The sequence below is a fragment of the Dromaius novaehollandiae genome, chromosome 3 (assembly GCF_036370855.1).
Source record: "Dromaius novaehollandiae isolate bDroNov1 chromosome 3, bDroNov1.hap1, whole genome shotgun sequence".
In the NCBI taxonomy this organism is placed as follows: Eukaryota; Metazoa; Chordata; class Aves; order Casuariiformes; family Dromaiidae; genus Dromaius; species Dromaius novaehollandiae.
Genome location: NC_088100.1, coordinates 78,643,434 through 78,663,405, shown reverse-complemented (window position 1 = coordinate 78,663,405; position 19,972 = coordinate 78,643,434). Strand labels below are relative to the sequence as shown.

The 19,972-nt window shown below is 41.2% G+C and overlaps 1 protein-coding gene across 3 annotated transcripts in view; it reads left to right on the top strand.

The window, feature by feature from the left end:
• Window positions 1–19,972, top strand: part of RPS6KA2 (ribosomal protein S6 kinase A2) — a 322,442-nt gene that overhangs the window by 217,070 nt on the left and 85,400 nt on the right. For all 3 annotated transcript variants that reach the window (XM_026109854.2, XM_064509229.1, XM_026109855.2), the window contains 2 exons: window positions 16,484–16,564; window positions 17,379–17,458. In XM_026109854.2, coding sequence (XP_025965639.1) covers window positions 16,484–16,564; window positions 17,379–17,458 — 161 coding nt within the window. The remainder of the gene's footprint in view (window positions 1–16,483; window positions 16,565–17,378; window positions 17,459–19,972) is intronic.

Below are 19,972 nucleotides of genomic sequence, written 5' to 3'. Positions count from 1 at the left end.
TTTGTTAGTGCTAATCAATTCTACTCTATTTTCATTATGGATACAATAAGCTATGCAATGTAAAATGTGAATGTCGTAAATCTAGGTAGGATGTAAATAGATACAGGTACTAACTTTAACCTTGCATGTTACCACTAGAAGGAAGTATTTTAAAACGTAAGTTTAGAAAGACTGTTTTATATTTTTGTTCTTTTACACAGTGATCCTCACATTTTGGGTCACCTTTACCATCCATCTCTCTCTCTTAGAATATTTCCCCACACAAGGCAAAGGATGGGCCCCTCAGCTTGTGCCCTTTCGCATGCACTTTGCTCAGGAAAATAGCCAGGATATTTGCTCAGCAGATCCAGCAAGTGCCGGGGCAGACTTTTACCTGGAGGACAGTCTCTTAAGCGGCACATTTTGACATTGGTATCAAGGAACACTGGAGGCTGTCCTTGCACTATCACACTAAATGCGTAGCCCTGGGTGCAGGTGCCACCATTTCGTAGCAGGGTTATCTGAAGTTCGCTCTCCTCATGTTCACCCACTCTGTTTTCACTCAGAAGTGTTTCATGACCATGGGCATTCTCTGAGGATCGAAGTGTTGCTGTTGCCTAGCTGTATTGCTGAGGCAACAAGAGAAAGGCAATGGGGCAAATCTGCAAGTCACATTGGAGAGGTGGAGGGCCGGGAAGAAGGTGGGCCACAGATCACAGGCAGAAGTAGCTCCAGGTGGCATTATGGAGGGAAAAGCAAGGTTGGCAGCATGAGCTAGACAGAGACGTGAAACGGCAGGGCTGGAGCTAGCCTTGTTCATTCTGCAACTTTGGGAAACAGGCCAGAGCTGGCTGCCTGCCTCTCCAGTGCCTCCCCTGTCCTCTGGCTGCTTTCTGCTTGAGACCCCAGGCAGCTGAAAAGGAAGGAGGTTATTCACTACCAGGACTGGCAGGGCAGGTGCTGCAGTGGCTTGTCTTGAAAGAAAGAGGTGGCAGCAGGGGTGATGTTGTTCAGCCCTGCTGCCCAGGTGGGTGCAAGAGATCTGAAGTGCAGCTATGGGTAAGAGTGGTGGAGCAAAAGGGAGGCTCTCATGAGGTCTATTGCGTGAGATTTGCCAAAGTCAGAGGGCTCTTGATGTGTGTCTTCATTAGAAATATGCAGAAATCATGCCATGCTGTTATGTCAGGCTTTTTTTCAGAATGCTTGCTATAGAGAGTTTGTCACATGACAGGTTTTGAGAGCACTTTTGCACAAGTGGAACAAAATAAGGAACTTCTTACTGTAAGTGAAGCCTTGAGGAAGCCTGAAGGTTTGCCCGGTGCACGTGAGGAGTGTTATTATCCAAGTAGTCACTGGAACTGCTGCTGCAGTGGCTGGTGGCCACTGTGCTGGGTGGCCTTGGAAAAGCTGTATTACCCCTGTGACCTTCAGCTACCACGCATAGGGTAACAGAGGTAATGATCTAAGCTTCTTGGTAACACTGAGATCTAGGAATTAAAAGCGCTGTGTGAAAGCTAATCTTTTCATTGTCATTCCTAACAGTGTTTTCAAGTCACGGAATCACAGAATGGTTGAGGTTGGAAGGGACTTCTGCAGATCATCTAGTCCAAACACCCTGCTCAAACAGGATCACCTAGAGCAGGTTGCCCAGGACCCTGTCCAGATGGGGTTTGAGTATCTCCACGAATAGAGATTATACAACTTCTCTGGGCAACCTGTTCCAGTGCTCAGTAAGATAGTTCTTTCCATATATGAATTTTTACTTCACTATTTTTCTTTCACTTAGAATGCTGTAACGTAATTTTACAGGTGTTAATCCTGGTAAAAATGGCTGTTTCATTTCAGTCATGCAAACACTTGGGCGTAATAGTAAAATCTAGAAGTTTTTTTTTTTTAAAGTGCACTGTATTGAGATAGAATCCCTGCAGCAGAGGAACATGCAGTAAAAGACACAGCCTAATTCCCCTGCTGCCAGAGCAGGCTGGTCTGTTACTAAATCGTTATTTAGCTTTTTCTATCTAGTTTCATTTGAAAATGTGTGAAGTGATAGGGCTCCAATCACATCCCTTCACTCTACTCTCTGGGGTTTCATCCTGTTCGGGTTTGCCTAACACAGCCTACATTTTCTCTTTTTCCATTTCACTTAGCTTCTCATATTTATATTCCTCTCTTCCCTTTTATTTTGATAAATAATTCTTCTCTGTCCTTCATGTTTATGTCCCTTAAATATTTATCTGCTCTCCTCCTGTCCCTCTTTAGTCATTGCTTAGTAAGGTTTATGTTTAGATCTTGGCGGTTTCCCAGTGAAATAGAGAAAAGGAAGATTTCCTCTTCTGTTAGGTATTCTGTTAGAGTTCAAGCAGCTACATATATTTTCAGAACTGTACACAGGGTCTGAGATGTAGATGGTGAGATCCTATTAATGTCAACAGCAGTTTTACTACTGACTGTTTTAAGGCCATGATTTCAGCCAGAGACTCTCTGAACTTAGTCATCATATCTTCCACTAGGCTCCCTATACGATAGTGGAGTCCAGGCTGAAAAATACTTTGCAATTGTTTGAGTGCTGTGTTTCCCTCCTTGCAGGAGAAAAGACTAGTTCAGCCTTTTCTTTCTTACAGCAGATTCTTACTGTTTGTGTGGCCAAGGTATGTTGATTGGAAAACTGTAGTTAGTTTGGCAGTAATTACACAAGACCAGGATTTTCCTTAAGTTCTAATTTAGGAAATGACCTTGCCTTGACTTCACAGACAACTTGCTGATTGGACCAAAGGATTCATTAGTGACAGCAGCAGTCTTGCAGGTGCTCATTTACTTTTATGAGGCAGGCATACCAGCTGAGCAGTATTAAGAATGTCTGTACAGCGTGTCAGGGCTGGGCAAAGTTAGCGTTTGGTTTGCCTGAGTGTTGACCAGAAACGCTGCAATTTGCTTGAATTGTTTGGGTTCTAAATTCCCATCGACTCTATATTGCAAGTAGTTCAGAGGTCTGGGTTGTAATCACCCTAATAAACCTGGGCCTGTATGGTTTACAAATAGAAGATGTATGAGGGGCTCATAAGAGTCCTTAGTTTTAGATGATAAGCCAGTGTCCCAGCTTCTTTAGTGATTCCTTAAGTATACTTGTGACTCATTTCACAGATTTTGGTAATTTAATTTTAGTAACTGAAATGCTAATCCAAAGCATTTTGTTAGAGAAAAAAGTTTGGCTCTGTGTTTGCCAAGTGCAAACAGCCTAATGGAACAAGTGTTTAGAGTGGAAAGTCAACGTAGTGGTCATGAGCAGAGCTGCTGTTTTGCTCGATGTGAATGTTAACATTTGCCTAGTGCTCCATGACAAATCCATTCAAAATCCTCTGTTTTGAAACATGCATGTGTGTCACTGTGAAGTCACAGCCTTGCGTTCGCCATATCAGAGCTAAACTGTCAGAGGGCTCTAAAATTAAGGTAATCAAAAAACATTATTTTTTATTTTCCTGGCTCTTTTTTTTTCCCCAGTATGATTAACCTACACCTAGAGGACACTGTTTTTTTTGTTTAAAATCCCTGATGGGTTGCTGAACATTTTTCTTCTCCTAGCACATATAAAGCCCATGATTTGGTATTCTGTCTTCCTCTGAATGTGCGATTCAGGATACCTTTTCTGATAGAGTGTCTATCCACAGGAACAAGGCTGTTAAGTGAAATTTCATTTAAGAAAACATTGAAAGTAAGCATTTTGGTGCAGGCAGAATGCTCAGTTTGAATTGTATTTCTTTTTAAAAAAGATTTAATAGTTGTATGTTATAATTAGATTTTAAAAAATAATAGATCAAAATCAAAATTCAACACCTTAACAGAACTGTACTTTGATGCATCCAAAACAATTTTGTATGATTTCATTTTGGCAAGAATTGCTGAATGTAGGCTTTTTGTTCCAATTCAGAACAAGAGCCACAGCAAAAACATCTTTGCAAATGCTCAAAATTACAAGTTTCAAGCTGCTGTATAGCAATCGTTTACCAGGATTTGTTCAGCTTATGAGCAAAACTGCCCTGGTGGCCTATTACAGAATCCCAATACGTGCAGTCTCCACAAAAAGAGAGGATGTCACCATCTCCAGTCCTTCCAGGAATTCTCACTCAGTATTATATAAAAGATTTTTGGTCTTGTCCATAAAAATGTCAGCTGGACCAGGCATAAGGTTCCATACTACTGTGCCATTAAGAGGCACGGTGCAGACCTCATGTAGGAAAATAGTAGGGGCTCAGATGGGCCTTAAGTCACTCTTGTGCGGTGGTACTTTGCAGTGAGATAGCAGGCCAAGGTGCCCTCTCAGGAACTTCAATACCACCCTCACCGCCCCTTTCCAGTGCCAGTGTGGGGTCTGTGCTGGGGTGGCAAGTGAAATCGGTGCAGGGCAGCTTTATGTGAGTTGCTCAAAGATCCTGAAGGAGAAGAAACTTTCCTTTTGATAGAATGGAGTTTTTAGTCCCTGAGGGACTAAATACAGGGACCAAGGTTTTTTTCTGTAGTAGGGCTTTGCATTTTCACCAGTGAGCCAGTGGTCACTCCTAGTAGCTTTTCAATCATAAAAGTTGTATTTTTGCCTTTGATGATACACTGCAGAATATATTTGTGGTGAAAACCAAAGTGTAGACAGTTTTCACACTTTAGACTAAAGTAATCTACAGACTTTATTCAACTCTGCCTGTAAAATCCACAAAGCAGGTGTGTTTTAAGAGCAAAGAGCAGTGACAGTTGATTAATTCATGCTGGGCTTGCAACTAAAAAGGCAGTGGTGAAACTTTTTACCCTGGGAGACCCAGTAGTTCCTGGATGTCTGCATCATCTCCATCTCAAGCAGGACAAGAGAAAAAGAATTTCTTCGTTGCTGCTGTTGACTTAGCAACATCGCAATAGCAAACACAAGCCAAACACTCATTTAATACTGGAATGCCCAACAGATAGGAAGCATTTGGGCTTGCGGCTGACTCTCCTATGCAGCTGCATGCTAATTAGCCAGCGCTGCAGCATGACAGTAGCTATAAGGGAATCAGAGTCTCGCAGGAGAAACAGGGATACCAGAGAAGTTTGGTGGAGAAAGTTAGTCCCTGTTTTGACTGCATTTAAGAGTAGGATTGAGGACTAAATGTACCTGTACATCTTTTCTCTGCTGAATTCACGTAAGTTGGTACTAAATGCTAAGTGTCTATTTTGGGAGGGAAAAGAGGCCAACCTATCTCACAACTGTTTTAAGCAACTTTTCTTTATTTCGGAACTATATAAAATAGCCACCAATTTCTCCCTTCAGGTCATCACAATTTTCAGAGTTACTAAAGAACAATGTTTACTGGGACATCTGAACTTTAAGGGTGGCCTTCTTATTGGTTTCTCATTTTGAAATTATACCTATTCCTACAGCATGGATGATTTTTGCCTCTCAGTGAGATTTAATACTGTAATTGCTGCTATTGCTTGCAGTAATAATAATCATATGCTATTCAACTAAAACAACAGTACAAAACAGAGGTAGCTTACAGTAATTTTCAAGAAACAGAAATATGATCTCATGCATCTTTTGACAGAAAATCATGTCTGGTAAGGTAAATAATTTTAAATAAAACAAATGTATTACATTAAACAAGATGACCCAGGCACAGCTATGCAGAGATATTGAAGATCTCCAGTTTTGCACAAGTCATGGACAGATGGATTTCCAGCTGTAGATTTTTGGCTTTTTTGAGGATGTTCCATGCTAGCAACTGGCAGCTTTTTCTGCTCTTCATCAAGCCTTTTATTCAGTGTGCTTGTAACTATGTTAGTTAGAACTGATTTATGTGATCATAAGGGGTGTAATTCTGACTTCATTGGTGTTATCAATCACTGTAGGATTTGGCTTATTAGATATCATTGTACATCTGCTGTTCACAGAGCTTGGGTGAGGTGGGAATGGATTCATCTGGGAGTGGAGTTAAAAGGCATCTGTGTATATTCAATTGGTCCATCTTTGTTTAAAAATATATAAAAAATCAAATTTCACCTCTGCATAAGGACATGAGTTTTATATGATCATTCCGTTCGTCTGTCTGTCAGTGCTTTTCTAATGATGGTTGAGCCCACTGGCTAATTTCAAACAAAGTGGGAGAAAAATCTGGAACACAGTTAAGCTCCTACAAGGCCTGTGAGATTTCTTGACTAGAGAGAGAGATCCAAATTTGTGTCCCGTGAGGAAAAGGCAAGAGGTCGCAGTCATTATATCTTCCATCTGGCAGTAGTGAGCCCACCAAACAGCATGTGCATAGCTCCATATTCTCTGCAGCCTATGTAGGCTGCTGCTTGCCTGTCATAAAAATGTGGGAAAGAGCTTAGGTTACTACTGTGAGGGAAACATTGTAAGCGTAAGTCATAAAACTGTAGGAAACAAGGCTTTATTGGCTCTCCCACTCACAGAACAACTTGTTTTTCATTTTCATTATCACTCAAATATTTTGCGCCGCTTTTTCAAGCATGTACATTATGGTTTGTTGTTTGGGGCTTTGAGGGGCAGGGAGTTAGGGGATTGCCATTTAGTTGCATTTGTATTCAGTGGAGTTAACATGTCCCAATTAATGAATATGCAAAATTAAGCTTGTCCAGTGTTTAGATCAGAGAACACAGAAACTTGTGTTTACTCCTGACAACTCCCATTTGATTTGTTTTGTAGCCTTAGACTTCATCATTCTGTGTTTTAATTCTCCTGGTGGAAAATTGAGTAGAAATACTTCACAGGGATATTGTGAGATTTAATTATCTTTTCCAAATATTTTAACACTCATGAATAGATGATAAATAATATAATTAGAAGTTCAATATTAGAAGTTACAGTTATTTCAGAGGCATCTGTCATTCCACATCTCAACACTGAAGCATTCAAGCTGTAGTTTTAAAAAACAAAACCAAAGTCTTTGTTTTCTTAAAAGCCAAATGTGTTCTTTTATGTAAAAGGAAAAAAACAGGGAAAAATGACCTCCCCTGGACCTTGAGCTCCTAAAAACTAGTCTGAGTTCTTATTGATTTTTCAGGGTGCCCTTTTACAAAGGAGTGTCTCATGCTCTGTAAATCTGTTTTTCCCTTTGCCACAGCAGCTCTAGGGCTGAGCAGTAAAGGTCTGTTTTTAGTGGCTCTTTCCCCATCTCTAAAAGGTTCCATATTTGGGGGCACAGGGGATCATTCTTCTAGAAAAGTAACCTTCCCTCCAAGGAAAAAGAAAAACATATAAAATCTCTACATGCCATTACCATGATAATTCTACATTCAGGTAGCAATAGCACACTTTTCTGTGTGTTTTTTTGTGTTGTAATATGCTCCATTGAAAAGATACAACATGAAAAGCCACTGTTTAGGAGATTTTAGTGTAATACTCTGGAGCAGAAACACAGTAATGCAAACAGTATTTCCAAGCAGAATCATTAAAGCTAGATTATAATCCTTTTCTGGAAAGCCTGTATTTGTCTGTATCCCATATAGTTAGTCACCATACAGGTAGTTTATCTTCCACATATGCAATATGTATTTAACATTAGGACCTAGCCCTCTGTTTTTGTCTACAGTAGCTTGCATTAAAAAAAAACAAAATAGCAGAATTGATGAGAATATCACACATCATTTTATGTATATATACAATTTGCTATATCATTAGCATGTTTCAGTGCTACACGAGAAATTTTGAAATTGAATTGTGTCTTCCTGAGCCCGAGTTATGTTTTGCCTTTGTTATACTTGAGACACATTACTGAGTTCTAGGGAAGTGATGAGAGTAATGGATGAAGTTTAGATTCATCATTTTATCTACTGGTTTTCTCCTGCTACCAATATTTTTCGATGGAGATTTGATTCAGTTAAAACAGTTTCTAAGTCCCGCTGTTCTTTCTTTTTTAATTAATAAGTGCTCCACCTCCTGGCCGAGCAGGAGCATTTCTTTTCAAAAAGTCATTTTGAAAGTTGGAGTCAGGCAAATCATTTATAATCAATAATGCATTTCACCAAATGTTTCTGAACAAATTGTTAAATCTTTGACATTATTCATGTATTTTCTGTATGTATCCTCCTGCAGGAATAACTTTCTGTAACTGGCAATTACTCGTGTCGAATATGCAGGGGGTCTCTCTCCCTGGTGTGGCAGGTCAGGTGATCAAACAGCACTTGGGGTAAAATTGTCAAAAAGGACAAAGGGCAGTAACAACAAGTTACTGAGGTACCTAATGCCCACTGTCTTACCACCTGTTCCTAGTTCCAAAAAAACTCGATGTTTTCAAGAGGGTATTCAAAAAGCCACTTTCAGCTTGGTGACACCGCTTAGGCTGCCTCCAAAACCAGTGGAGAGAGACTGGCCCACCTCGAGAAGGAGTCTGAGCAGCCCAAGCAGACTCCTGCTGTGTCACCTTTAGAGGACCCTGAGGAAGGTCCAGGTGCTTGTGCCTCATGGTAACCAGCACATAGTTCACCTTGGGAACAGAGTTGTAAAGGGATCTGTATGCTTAACATGCACTTAAAAAAAAAATAAGAGTTATCACTTTAGTACTCTGGAAGAGTAGTAGAGCTGCCTTCATCTTTAAGTACCTTGCAGAGCTCACAAAATCTATCTCCATCTGCTTTTTAAAACAGGATTTAGGCTAGAAGTCATTTATATATTTCAAGAAATGTTCTCCTGTTTAAGTTTTGCATTTTGCAGTTGATTGTACCTTGTAAAACTTGCTCTGGGGAGGTACTGGGGCAACCAGGTGCTTTGTTTGCATTCATGAGACTGCATTAGTAAATCACAGACATTCACAGAAAATGAACACACAAAAGCCTGCGGTCATAAGCAAACCAGAATTGTACTGGACCTAAACTAGTCTGTACAGAATATTTCCACTGTGAGGCTCTGGCTCCCAGTGCTGTTGACTGAAAGATGTAAGAGCAATACCTAAGTTAGCCACTTCTGGAGGAAGTCTGAATATATCACATATGTCTCTTTGCTGTCGGCATAGGGAGCCAAAGACTGGCAGCCCTGAATAACAGGCGCTCTGAATTGCTTATTGATCTCTTGAAGCTGGACTGCCAAAACAGGCTGTCTGGAGGCAGATCTGCTCTCTTGCCCTGCATTGATCTTCATGGCAGAAGTGTGTTTCAGTTCTTGTCCCTTACCACCACTGCACCACACCACAGGCTTCAACGTTTCCTGCCTCTGATCCCTCCCACATGGGAGCCTGCAATGGATTTTACTGCACTAGAGATTTTGCAGTTTATCAAGTCTGTAACTTCACCATTTGCAGATGAGCTGTCCTTAACCAAGGCAGTCTATTAAGATGTCTGTAAGTACTCCCTTGCTCGATCTTTCTCAACAAATACCTTTGAAAGAGGAAAGCTGTAAGCGGAAAATTTTATTGATCACAGGAGCATTGACTTAAAGCATTTTTGTACTAACAGGCTTCAGCTGGCACCAGGGGAAGCACAGTGTGATAAATGCTGGGCACTAGATAGGTTTCATCCCAGGGCAGAGGGTAGGCCCAGTTCCTCCTGCTGCCCACCCTCATTAGAGGCCTTGCCAGCAGAAGGTGCTCCTGGGATCTGGCAAGCACAGAGATGCCCCTAGGGCTCCCTGGGCTGGCCCCACACTGGGCTGAGGACTGCCGTACCCAGCTGGTGACCACCCACAGCGCAGCTGAGCCTCTGGCTGCTTTGCTAACCTGATTTATGCTGGCAAAAGGCAGGTATTAAAAAAGTAAACATGGCCTCATAATGCAATAGCTACTGAAATGAGTTTCTTCATATTTGATTTTCTGTCCCAATAAGGGCTCTTAAACAAGTAGACTTGAAGTTTGCTGCTTCCTTTCCATTTTCCCTTCCTGAGTTAAACAAGCTGGGAGGGAAGAAGTGGAGAGGCAAGAGGGGCCATTTGGCACACAAGAAGTAAAATATGATTTTTGCCATGACTGCCGAGGGAAAGTGGAGGTGGTTATGTCCGTGCTTTTCAAACAAGTTCTTCCTCAGGCTAAAACAAAGCTTGAGAAAACTTCAGCCCCCACAGGAGCTTATCAGAGAAAGTTTTGAGCAACTAAAGGAGAGTTGCTAGATTTGGTTGTTTGGAGCTCAACTTTATTTGTATTTGCCATTGTGAGCAGAAGGCATGTCCTACATAGAAGTGTGTGTATTTTCCTGCATATGTACACACGCTTCCTCCGGTACAGCTGTTTATCAAAGGAGCAGCAGCATAACTAACTTAGAGTTTGTAAACAAAAGAGATTTCATTTTCATTTGTCACTTCAGAATTGAAGCTAATGTGCAACCTTTATAAATTAATAGATGTGTTAGCTTATATATGGCTGTGGGTAACAGTCTTTTGCCATGTAACACCAAATCCATATCTAAAAATCAGAGCTACTGCAAGTTAAATGAAAATTTTTTTCTCTTGAAGTAGAAACATCAACTTTTGCCTCAGGTTAGCCTGAAGACAGAGAAAAGACCAGCAACATACTAAACACAAATTCAGATGATAGCTTAAGGATAATTTTATTTTAGTAGAACTAAGAGTTACTTTGTGCAGTAGTGAGAAGGGTAATAGTGAATAAAAATGTTTGGACGTTATTCTTTGGTCAAAGAGATCCCAGAAACAATATTCTGGCTCCACTCAAGCCAGTGGCTGAATGTTGTTTAACTTCCATGGAGCTGTGACATCAGCCCAGCTATCTAATTACAAGAAATATGACAAGTTACTTTCTCCTTGTAGTGAATTAGCTATAAATTTTTAGCATTATTATAGTGTATATAGTATTATAGTGAATAAATTGGTATTTCTTCTATAAGCTCCCCCTTTACAACTCCTGTAGACCATGGTTTCATTGACTAATAAGTTTGCATTGGGTTGGCTCAATATCCTGCTGAATTGGTACGATGTGGTTGCCTCTGCATCAAGGAATGTTCCTAGATCATCATTACTTGACAGTCATTACTTGCCTTCATTACTTGACATAGCTAGAGATGTACTGTCTTGTAGTTTTTATGTGAGACATATGACCAAGAGGTTCATTGACTGAAAATTAATTTTTATTTCCATGTTTAAATATCAACCAAAGTTAATATCATGAAATCTTCAGAGAGAGAAGCAGTTTTATTTTCTTATGCAGAAAAAGTGCAATTAGTCCTTTCTTGAGAAGCAACATTTTGAATTCATGGAAGATGTTCTGAGTATGCACCTTTTCCCCCCTTTCCCTTCAATCCCTCATGGTTAATAAAATAAAAACAGCCCAAGAAATAGAAATTCATAACTTAAAATGCATCCTGAGCTGCATTTGGAAGAGCATTGCCAGTAGATCAAGGGAGGTCATCCTTCCCCTCTACTTAGCACTGGTGAAGCCATATCTAGAGCCCTGGATTCAGCTCTGGGCTCCCCAGTGCAAGAGGGATATGGAGCTACTAGAGCGAGGCCTGCGAAGGGCTGCTAAGGTGATCAAGGGCTTGGAGTGTATCTTCTATGAGAAAAGGCTGAGAGAGCTGGAGACTGTTTAGCCTGGAGAATAGAAGACTGGCAGGGGGATCTTATCAATGTGTATAAATATCTGAAATATCTAAAGGAAGGGTGTAAAGAGGATGAGGCCAGACTCTTCTCAGTGGTGCCTACTGACAGGACTAGAGGCAATGGGCACAAACTGAAACACAGGATGTTCCGTCTGAACATGAGGAAAAACTTTTTTACTGAGGGTGACTGCGCACTGGAACAGCTTGCCCAGAGAGGTTGTGGAGTTTCCATCCTTGGAGATATTCAAAACTCATCTGCACAGGCTCCTGGGCAGTGTGCTCTAGGTGAGCCTGCTTGAGCAGAAGGGTTGGACTAGACAATCTCCAGAGATCTCTTCCCATCCCAACCATTCTGAGATTCTGTGGAGGGAAAAAAAAACCCAGAAAACAAAAAAAAACTTTTTCCTTAAGCATGCAGTGTTAAATAAAAGAAGTGGTAACATCCTCTTCTTTGATATTCAGAGCTAGACAGAGAGAAGTGGATAAACTGTATTTATTTGCATGTATTCTCAGCTGCCTCCACTTCTCTTTCATATGACATGAATACCTGGAAATAGGAATTGTTTTTATTTTAAAGTAGCAGGTGCTTCCTCAGCTGATACAGGTTCCGCCGGTCTAGTCCCTTCTGTCTCGTAACACCTGGGATTATTTCAGAGATAGCTAATTTGTCCAGGATCATGTGGACAATCAGTCTTTATGACTTTGTATTCATTGTTCAAGATTATGTTCTCCATCTCTCTCTGTTGTGTAATTTAAAGACAAGCTGCAAAACTCATCTTTCAGATCAAACTTGATACTGGGGAGAAAGGGCAAGAACTTTTGTGTCAGTGAGAGTTCAGCAGATGAGCAGTGTTTCCAATGAGCATTTTATTCATATAGGTAAACACCTGGTTTTGCCAGAAGCATTATCCACCACTGTCTCCACTCTGTGTGCCTTACTGAGACCACTGCAAATGGCAAGGTGAAGAATGGGGAGCTGCTTTATTTGAGCTTTCATCTGTGTCTTTGGTGGACATCCCCTGTCATTGCCAAGAGGTGGGTAGAAGTAGTGAACTCAGACAGGGTGTTCCACAACCTGAAGCAAATATGTATATCCGGGAGAGATCCTAGCCATGTGACGAGAGCATGCTAAACGGCGCCATCCTGTCGTCTTCCCTGAGGCTTCTTCCCCAACTCTGCTCCAGTGCTATTTTATGGTTGTTTGATAAGACCAGAAAAGTAATTCACTCATAAAGGATCCATACAAATAGGTCCTTTTCAGAGATCCAGTCATTTTGGAAATGAATTCCAAATGAATTGAATGGAAATAAAGTAATTGGAATGGAAATGAAATGAATTGGAAATGAATTTCCAGTGAAATGAATTCCTTTTGGAAATTCATGGTGATACACATTAACTGTTCCCCCAGTACGACTAGACAAAGACATTCAAGTTTGCTTGAGCACCTGCATAGAAGTAGGTATCTGTAATGTTCAGGCATTACCGTCCTTGACATTGAGACAGCTATTCAGACCCTGTCCATCTTCCCTCTTACTGCTTCAGGAGGCCCTGCATGGCCAGGGTTCAACAGTTTGACTAAGGAGCTAGAACGAATTCAGATCATTCTTGAGCAAATTAATCTAATTACCTGACTGCCAGGATGTAGGAACTAGACGGAAGATGCCCTAAGTGGAACAGACCTGGACCACTGAATACTGGAAGAAATCTCTGTAGTACAGAAGAGAGGACATTTTCCTACACGTTGTACCCAAAAGATGACAGAGACTGAGCCAGAGTTGCATGCTGTTGAAATGTTATGTCCAAATGCTATCTTAAAGCTTTTGCTGATAGATATCAGACCCAAATGCCCCAATCCCAAAAATGTAAATAAGAGCAGGAGCAGAGAAATTACTATATATATAGAACAAGAAAAAAAGAATCTTTCCTTCTTTTATAATAGAATCAATAAACCACAAAGGAGAAGGGGAGAGTGTTTCGTGCTTTCTTCAACCTTGCATGGTTATTAAACATGGTTATCACAACAATGGAAGCACAGCATATGGTAAAATAACACACAAACCCTGTGGTATGTAAGCTGGTGCAAGCAGGTAGCTATGTTTATGGAGGCTATTTTGGATTTTAAAAACAGGCATGGCCCAGGCATATGGAAAGAGCAGGGTAAGAGAAGGACAGTGGGAGAAAGGGAACGGATTTGCTTTCCTGCCGAATATTATTCGTAGATTCTTTGGTGGTAGGATACCATAAAAATCTATGCCTATATGACTTCCCTCAAAGCATTTACATCAGGCAGAACTTGATGCTGGAAGATGGGGAGGGCAGGCCACCTACTCATGTGTCAAAGTGTAACCCTGATTACAGGTTCCGCTTATCTCTTTTGGCGGTCACTATGAAAGTGGTGATTAGAGCAGCTTTGGAGGAGACTAGGGTCAGAGAGGTTGTGAGGACATGACCCTGCAGAAAAAGCACGCTATCTTTTGCTGTGACATAGCATTTTCTTTAATGTTGCTGTGCCTCCTGGCACGTTATTTGCACATGGGGAGGAGGGTGACGTTGCAACCTGTCAGATCCACAGCCTCTAACCACCAACCTGAGCCACTTATGTGTAAAATCTGAGATTGTCGTGTCCCTTGGGACATGGGAGGATTGGCACAGGTGGTCTTTCAGCACATGTGCTGTGCTGTGCCAGCGGTGACTGACCAAGCCTCAAAATCAGCTTTGAAGCAAACATTGTCTAACAGAATAAGAAGGATGACCAAACTGCAGCCCAAGAAAACACTATTTTAAATCCAGTTGGAACCCTCTACAAGCCAGACACAGGTGAATTACTGAACTTTTGCCCCTGGTTAGGGGTGCCATCCTGGAGAAATAAATACTGCCTTTCAGTATTGCTCTCAGATGTCTTGGCCTGAGCTGTACAGCAGGAGCCTAGCAGTGCTTTACCAAGGACATCCTGTCCTTCAGGTGTCCACCTGGCTGGGGATGGGAATGGGCAGGGCTGGTGGTTGTGTGGGTCCCTTCCTCCCCTTATACACAGGTTGGTGGCCTCAGGGTAGGAGAGGGAAGCTGTGAGGCCAACTGCAGGGCGGTGTGCAGGGCATGGGGCAGGTAGCTTCATCAGACTGTGCTCTGACACACTTTAGAGGTTGAAATGATTCTGGTATGAGGGAACCCTGCCCTTCTGCCAGCCTGCTCTCCCACCAGTGCAGTGCGAGCACACTTTGGCATTACAGACAGGCGGACACCAGCTTCGCTGCTGGCACTGGACTGTCCCTCAGAGAACGGCTGCTACTGAGAGCCAGCATGTGAGGTAAACAAAATATATGGCCGTTCAGCTTTATAGTCGAGTGCTGGATAGTACAGGTAAATGAATGATGGTGTGAGTCACATGGAAGAGCTGTTGTTTGCCCTTGCAGAGTGATTTATACTGTTATCCAGCCATGCATGGTAAACTACTTAGCTGGCATACAAAATCTCCTGTGGATTTTGTGGTGTATGTTACTACATGGGGCCTCACATTTTGTAATTCTGGTTGCAGAGAAGCACTTGTATTAGGCTATCTAACCAAGCTTACTAGGAAATATCCCACACAGTGTTTAGCAATGCCCACCTGTCCACCAAAAATTCCTGCCCGGGAACATCTCTGCCTATTACAATGGTCTGGATCTACAGCATGAGAAATACTCTGCCTCTATATAATTTAAGCATTTTCTGAGTGTATGCTGTGTGATTTTTACTCGTGGAATAGAACTGAGATCCTTCTAGATTCCCTTTGTCTTTGTTTTGCTTTTTATCTTAAGAGATGGCTTAGGTTGAGTGAGCTAGTAAGGCTTACATCGCTGTTGACCTAAATAAAGCATGAAAATAGCTAGAAATCCAAGTGTCTCTCCACTCCTATTTAAAGTTTTCAGATCAGCTGTTTTGGTCCTATTTCTGTGCATCAATTTTTGAAGTGCAGTGACATAATATGTGATTTCATTGTGGTATGTTCATTGCTTGGGTGCTCAGAGTACTCAGCTTCTCAGCAGATCCACAGATCCACATGCAGGCGATGACAATCTCAGTAAGATCTCAGGTGTTACCACCTAAAATAGTCTCATAACATTCCTTGTGGATATTTGCAGTTGAAAAACATATTGGCATTGTGTAATGCAGAGAAAGAAGAAAATTTCATTATTTTCATTATAAAATTAAACTGTGATAGAGTAAAAAATGCATCTATAAGATCAAGAGCTGAGAATTTGGGAACTTGAATCCTCCTCAATATCTGAACATTCTGTTAAATGTATTTGCTATGAAATCTTCAGCCTCAGTTTTGATTAGTTTGTACTCAGCTCACCTCTGTAATTATTTTTTCTATTTCTCTCCATTCCTCTGAACCACAAAAAGTATTTTTCTCACTGCTGTCCCACAGTAATTTATCTCTACACATGAAAATAGTTCTTATATTATTTTTAACACAGCCACTGCTTTTCCTTTTTTACTGATTGTTTGGGGGGTTTATGGGAAGCTTAAAATACTTCAGTTAAATCACTTCCAGAGAGTGATACTCAGCAAGTCATCTGTACTGCTAGCATTGGCACAATACAGTAAGTTAGTTTACACAAGGTTAACCTGACAGGCTCTGGAACTGGTAAATTTTGCTTAATCTTAAATGAGATACTAATTTTATATGGTTTTACTTTTCACATTGACATTGTCTTTTGCAAACCATAATGATTTTCCTGTTGTTTGTAATACTGTAGTGCTTTTAGTAAGGGCTGATCTCTACAAACAGAGGAAGACATAGTTCCTTCCTGAAGACTTGCTCTTTACATAGACAAGACAGAAAAAGGAGACCCTAGAGGGTGACATGATTTGCCAAAGGTTGCACCACAAGCCGTCAGCAAAAAAGTAGAATTCAAATCACCGGAGCCTCGTTCCAGTATTGTATCCAGTGGACCATGCTGCTTCTTAATATGTTGCTGTTCTTACTGTTCTTTCTTTATAGTTCGGGATCGGGTACGATCAAAAATGGAGAGAGACATTTTGGCAGAAGTGAATCATCCTTTTATAGTCAAGCTTCATTATGGTAACTATAATAAAATATAAGTCATGTTTGTTCTTACGTTGGTTGGGGAATTGTAACTAGATATGTTATACTTTCATACAGATACCCCTACCTGCATATGATCTCTAACAAAATCATAGAGGTTACTTGTGTGAAATACTTCAATTATGCTAAAGGAGAATTTCAGTATAAGTAGGTCTTAGCCATTCCTCTATCAAAATACACTTGATATAATGTATATTGTGCTGGTGGCATAGTGAGAAAGCTGGTGAATATTCATCTGCTAACCCCCTCACCCACTGTCAAAAATCATTTAGAAAACTAGAGAATCTGAATAAAACCTAATTTTAATTATCAGCAGCAGTTTGAATTTGTATATGTGAATTTGATGTCTTGGTAGAGTTGCTTCCTTCCGCCTAACCAGCTGCCTGAGTTCCTGAGGAGCCCCATTATTAGTGCAGAGGGTCTTCTGGGGACGTTTCAGATAATGCAGGCTCTCCCCTCATACAGATCAGGGAGCTTCTCTCTATGCCTAGCCCTCAGTTTCTCCTGGTATCTGGCATAGTGGAAAGCAACAATAATTCAGAGGTGCTTAGAATGGAAAAGAATATGTTAATAATACATCTTTGTCTCTAAAATGATACCATTTTTCCCTCATAGTCTAAGCTAGGTTGCTTAATTGTGTAGAGAAATTAAATTTTTCTGTTCTCTAAGTAAAGCGCTGAAATGACAGGAGAGCTGGTAGCATGAATGACACAGTTAGTTAACAAGATTAGTTCTTTGGAGACTTTATCTTGATTCAAACTTTCAACATCTCCATCCTTTTCTAATGCAGCATTTCAAACAGAGGGAAAATTGTATCTAATACTAGATTTCCTGCGGGGAGGGGACCTTTTCACAAGACTCTCCAAAGAGGTAAGCTGGTAGATTTTACTTTAGAAATGTACTACTGTCCTGGATTTTCAGAACTCGGATGAAGTTGGAGTGGCAGGAGGCCTTGGGAATAGTTTTGCTATATATATGTAATAGAGCTATATCATCTTGCATCTTTAGTTGGGTTATTAATAATTATATTTGAATTATACCATAAATAATGCAATGGATAGCACATAAGCATCACCGCTGTATGCACCATTTACTAAGTCATCCCCACAGCAAAATAGCCCCAGACTCATTGCTCGCAAAATATATGTTGTCTGTGATGAGAAATAGTCTGAGAAATCCGTCCCCGATACATTTCGCCTGGGACATGATCACAGAACTGCTTTAAAAACACAACCGTTGGCAGCAGAAATCAGAGGTGGCCGTAGGCTGGAGGCTGCCCCGGGCCCTGGGTGCAGCAAGCACCCTCGCTGGCCGGGGCGTGACCCGGCGAGTGGGGAGACGGAGCGCTGTCTTCTGCAGCAGCTGCTGGGAGCGCCTCGGAGGCTGCACACTGCCCCGGGGGCTCACAGTTGGGCCATCATGGCAGCTCACCTGCTCTCTTCCCTGCTTGCTCGGGGACAGCTGCTGCTTTTGGCACGTCCCTCAGCTCCAATCTGTGCCCTGTCCTCTGTAACTTCTGCCCTCGAGGAGATGCTCTTGCTGGCAAAAAAGGAAGTCGGGAAGCAGTCCAAACTCAAGTTTCACTGATGCCAGTAGAGAGGGGGCAGCAGTGGGTTTTCTAGGTTCGTTTACCACGCACCTTCCAAATGCCCCTTCAGAGTCAGCTCTCTGCGTTGCTTGTAGCAGTGCAGCTTCCTGAATTTTACTTCAGAGAGTCTTCCAGGTGGTATGGGTGGCGCTCGCAGGGGCAGCCCTGCCACCCCCAGGACAGTGGCCCTGGGGGGGCATTTATGGTCCTGGAGCCTTGTCTGTGCCCAGGGAGTCACTGATGTAAGGCCCCTCAGCTCTTGGTCTCTTTGTAGACCGGGGAGACAGGAGGTGCCAGGAAGCAGCTAACATAACATCTTTAAAAATATATAATAGGGATATTTCTAATGCTGTTTTGAGGGGAAGCTGTATTTGCGCTTCTTGAGTTTGGGAGTTACTGATGGAATAAAAAGCTGTGAAAACAATAATTCAGAAGTTCCCGAGCCCCCATCCCAGTCCTCAGAGCAGTGGCAGCAATTGCTGTTTCGGTGACATGCTGCAGACTGCAGGTGCTTTGCATAGCTAACTGCTGTGCGTGCTGCAGTTCAGGAGCCCTTGCTTTCATTGCTTGTTTGCCAGTGTGCGAAAACATAACATGTAATTACAATGCCAAGTAACGGTATTTGTAGAAGTTCTTAGTATGTGGTAGCAATTACTTTTAAATAGCAGGGAAGAGATTAAAGGAAACAAAAATATTTTTCGCCTGTTTGTCCTGGAATCAGTCTTTGTCAGTGACATAGCATGCTGTCGTAGGAAGGACTTTTCAGATTTCATTAAGACGAGAGAAGTAGTCATTTTTATGTACCGAGTGTAGTTATACATTCTGTACAATTAGACAACTTTAAAGCTCCAATTACATTCTCTCTTAAAATGTCAGATTTTTCCAAACCTTTTCTAATTCAGTGCATTGATTGCTCTGCTTTATACTATCAAGAATTGATCCTCTTAACTTGGCAGTCCTGACACAAACTTCTCTTTTCAGTGTTTACAACTCATGTTGTCTGCCTATAACTTGTAACTGCTAGTGCCAAGGTATCACAAGGAAAGACGTTATAGGAAAACTTGCACAGGCTGCAATTGTTAATTATGGGCTTATTCCAATTGTATTGATTTCAGTGGACTTTCAGTCAGATCCCTTATACTACAACATGTGTACATGCAAAGCTTTGTTTCAGATATGCTCTATGTTTCTGAGATGTCTGACTTTGGTTGGAAAAGTGTGTATAGATTAGATTTTCCTTGATTCTGCTGATTTCCTCTCATACCTACATTACTTAGTTTAAACCTTATAAATCATTTAAATTTATTTTGATGTCTAATGCCATTTTTACATTCCAGATCAATTAATTTTTTATCAAAATTGTTTCTTATGTATCCTTGTTCCTTCTAGCCTTTACAGATATTTTTAATTAAGTTATGTGACATCTGCCTGTTCTCTGAATCCTCTATTTTTGTTCTCAGCCTTCTGCAACTTCTCAGAGCACTCAAATATTATGGCTACTTCTTTCCGAGAGTAGAGACTTAATTTTAAAAAATAAGCTGTGCAGTTTCTACTGTAGCTATTTACATTTACATATGACATGTAGATTTTTATCGAGATGACTCGTTTTACTTCTGTCATATGTAATATTCATGCTTGTATATCCAACGTATAAGCTTCTCTTTCTGCATTGTTATTTTTGTATGTGTTGAACTTTAGTTATAGAGGAGTTAATATCATCTGGGATATAATTAAAGTTAACTAAAGGGTTTTCTTGCCATCTGAGCTCGGTTTTCCAAGCTTAGAATTTTTTCTGT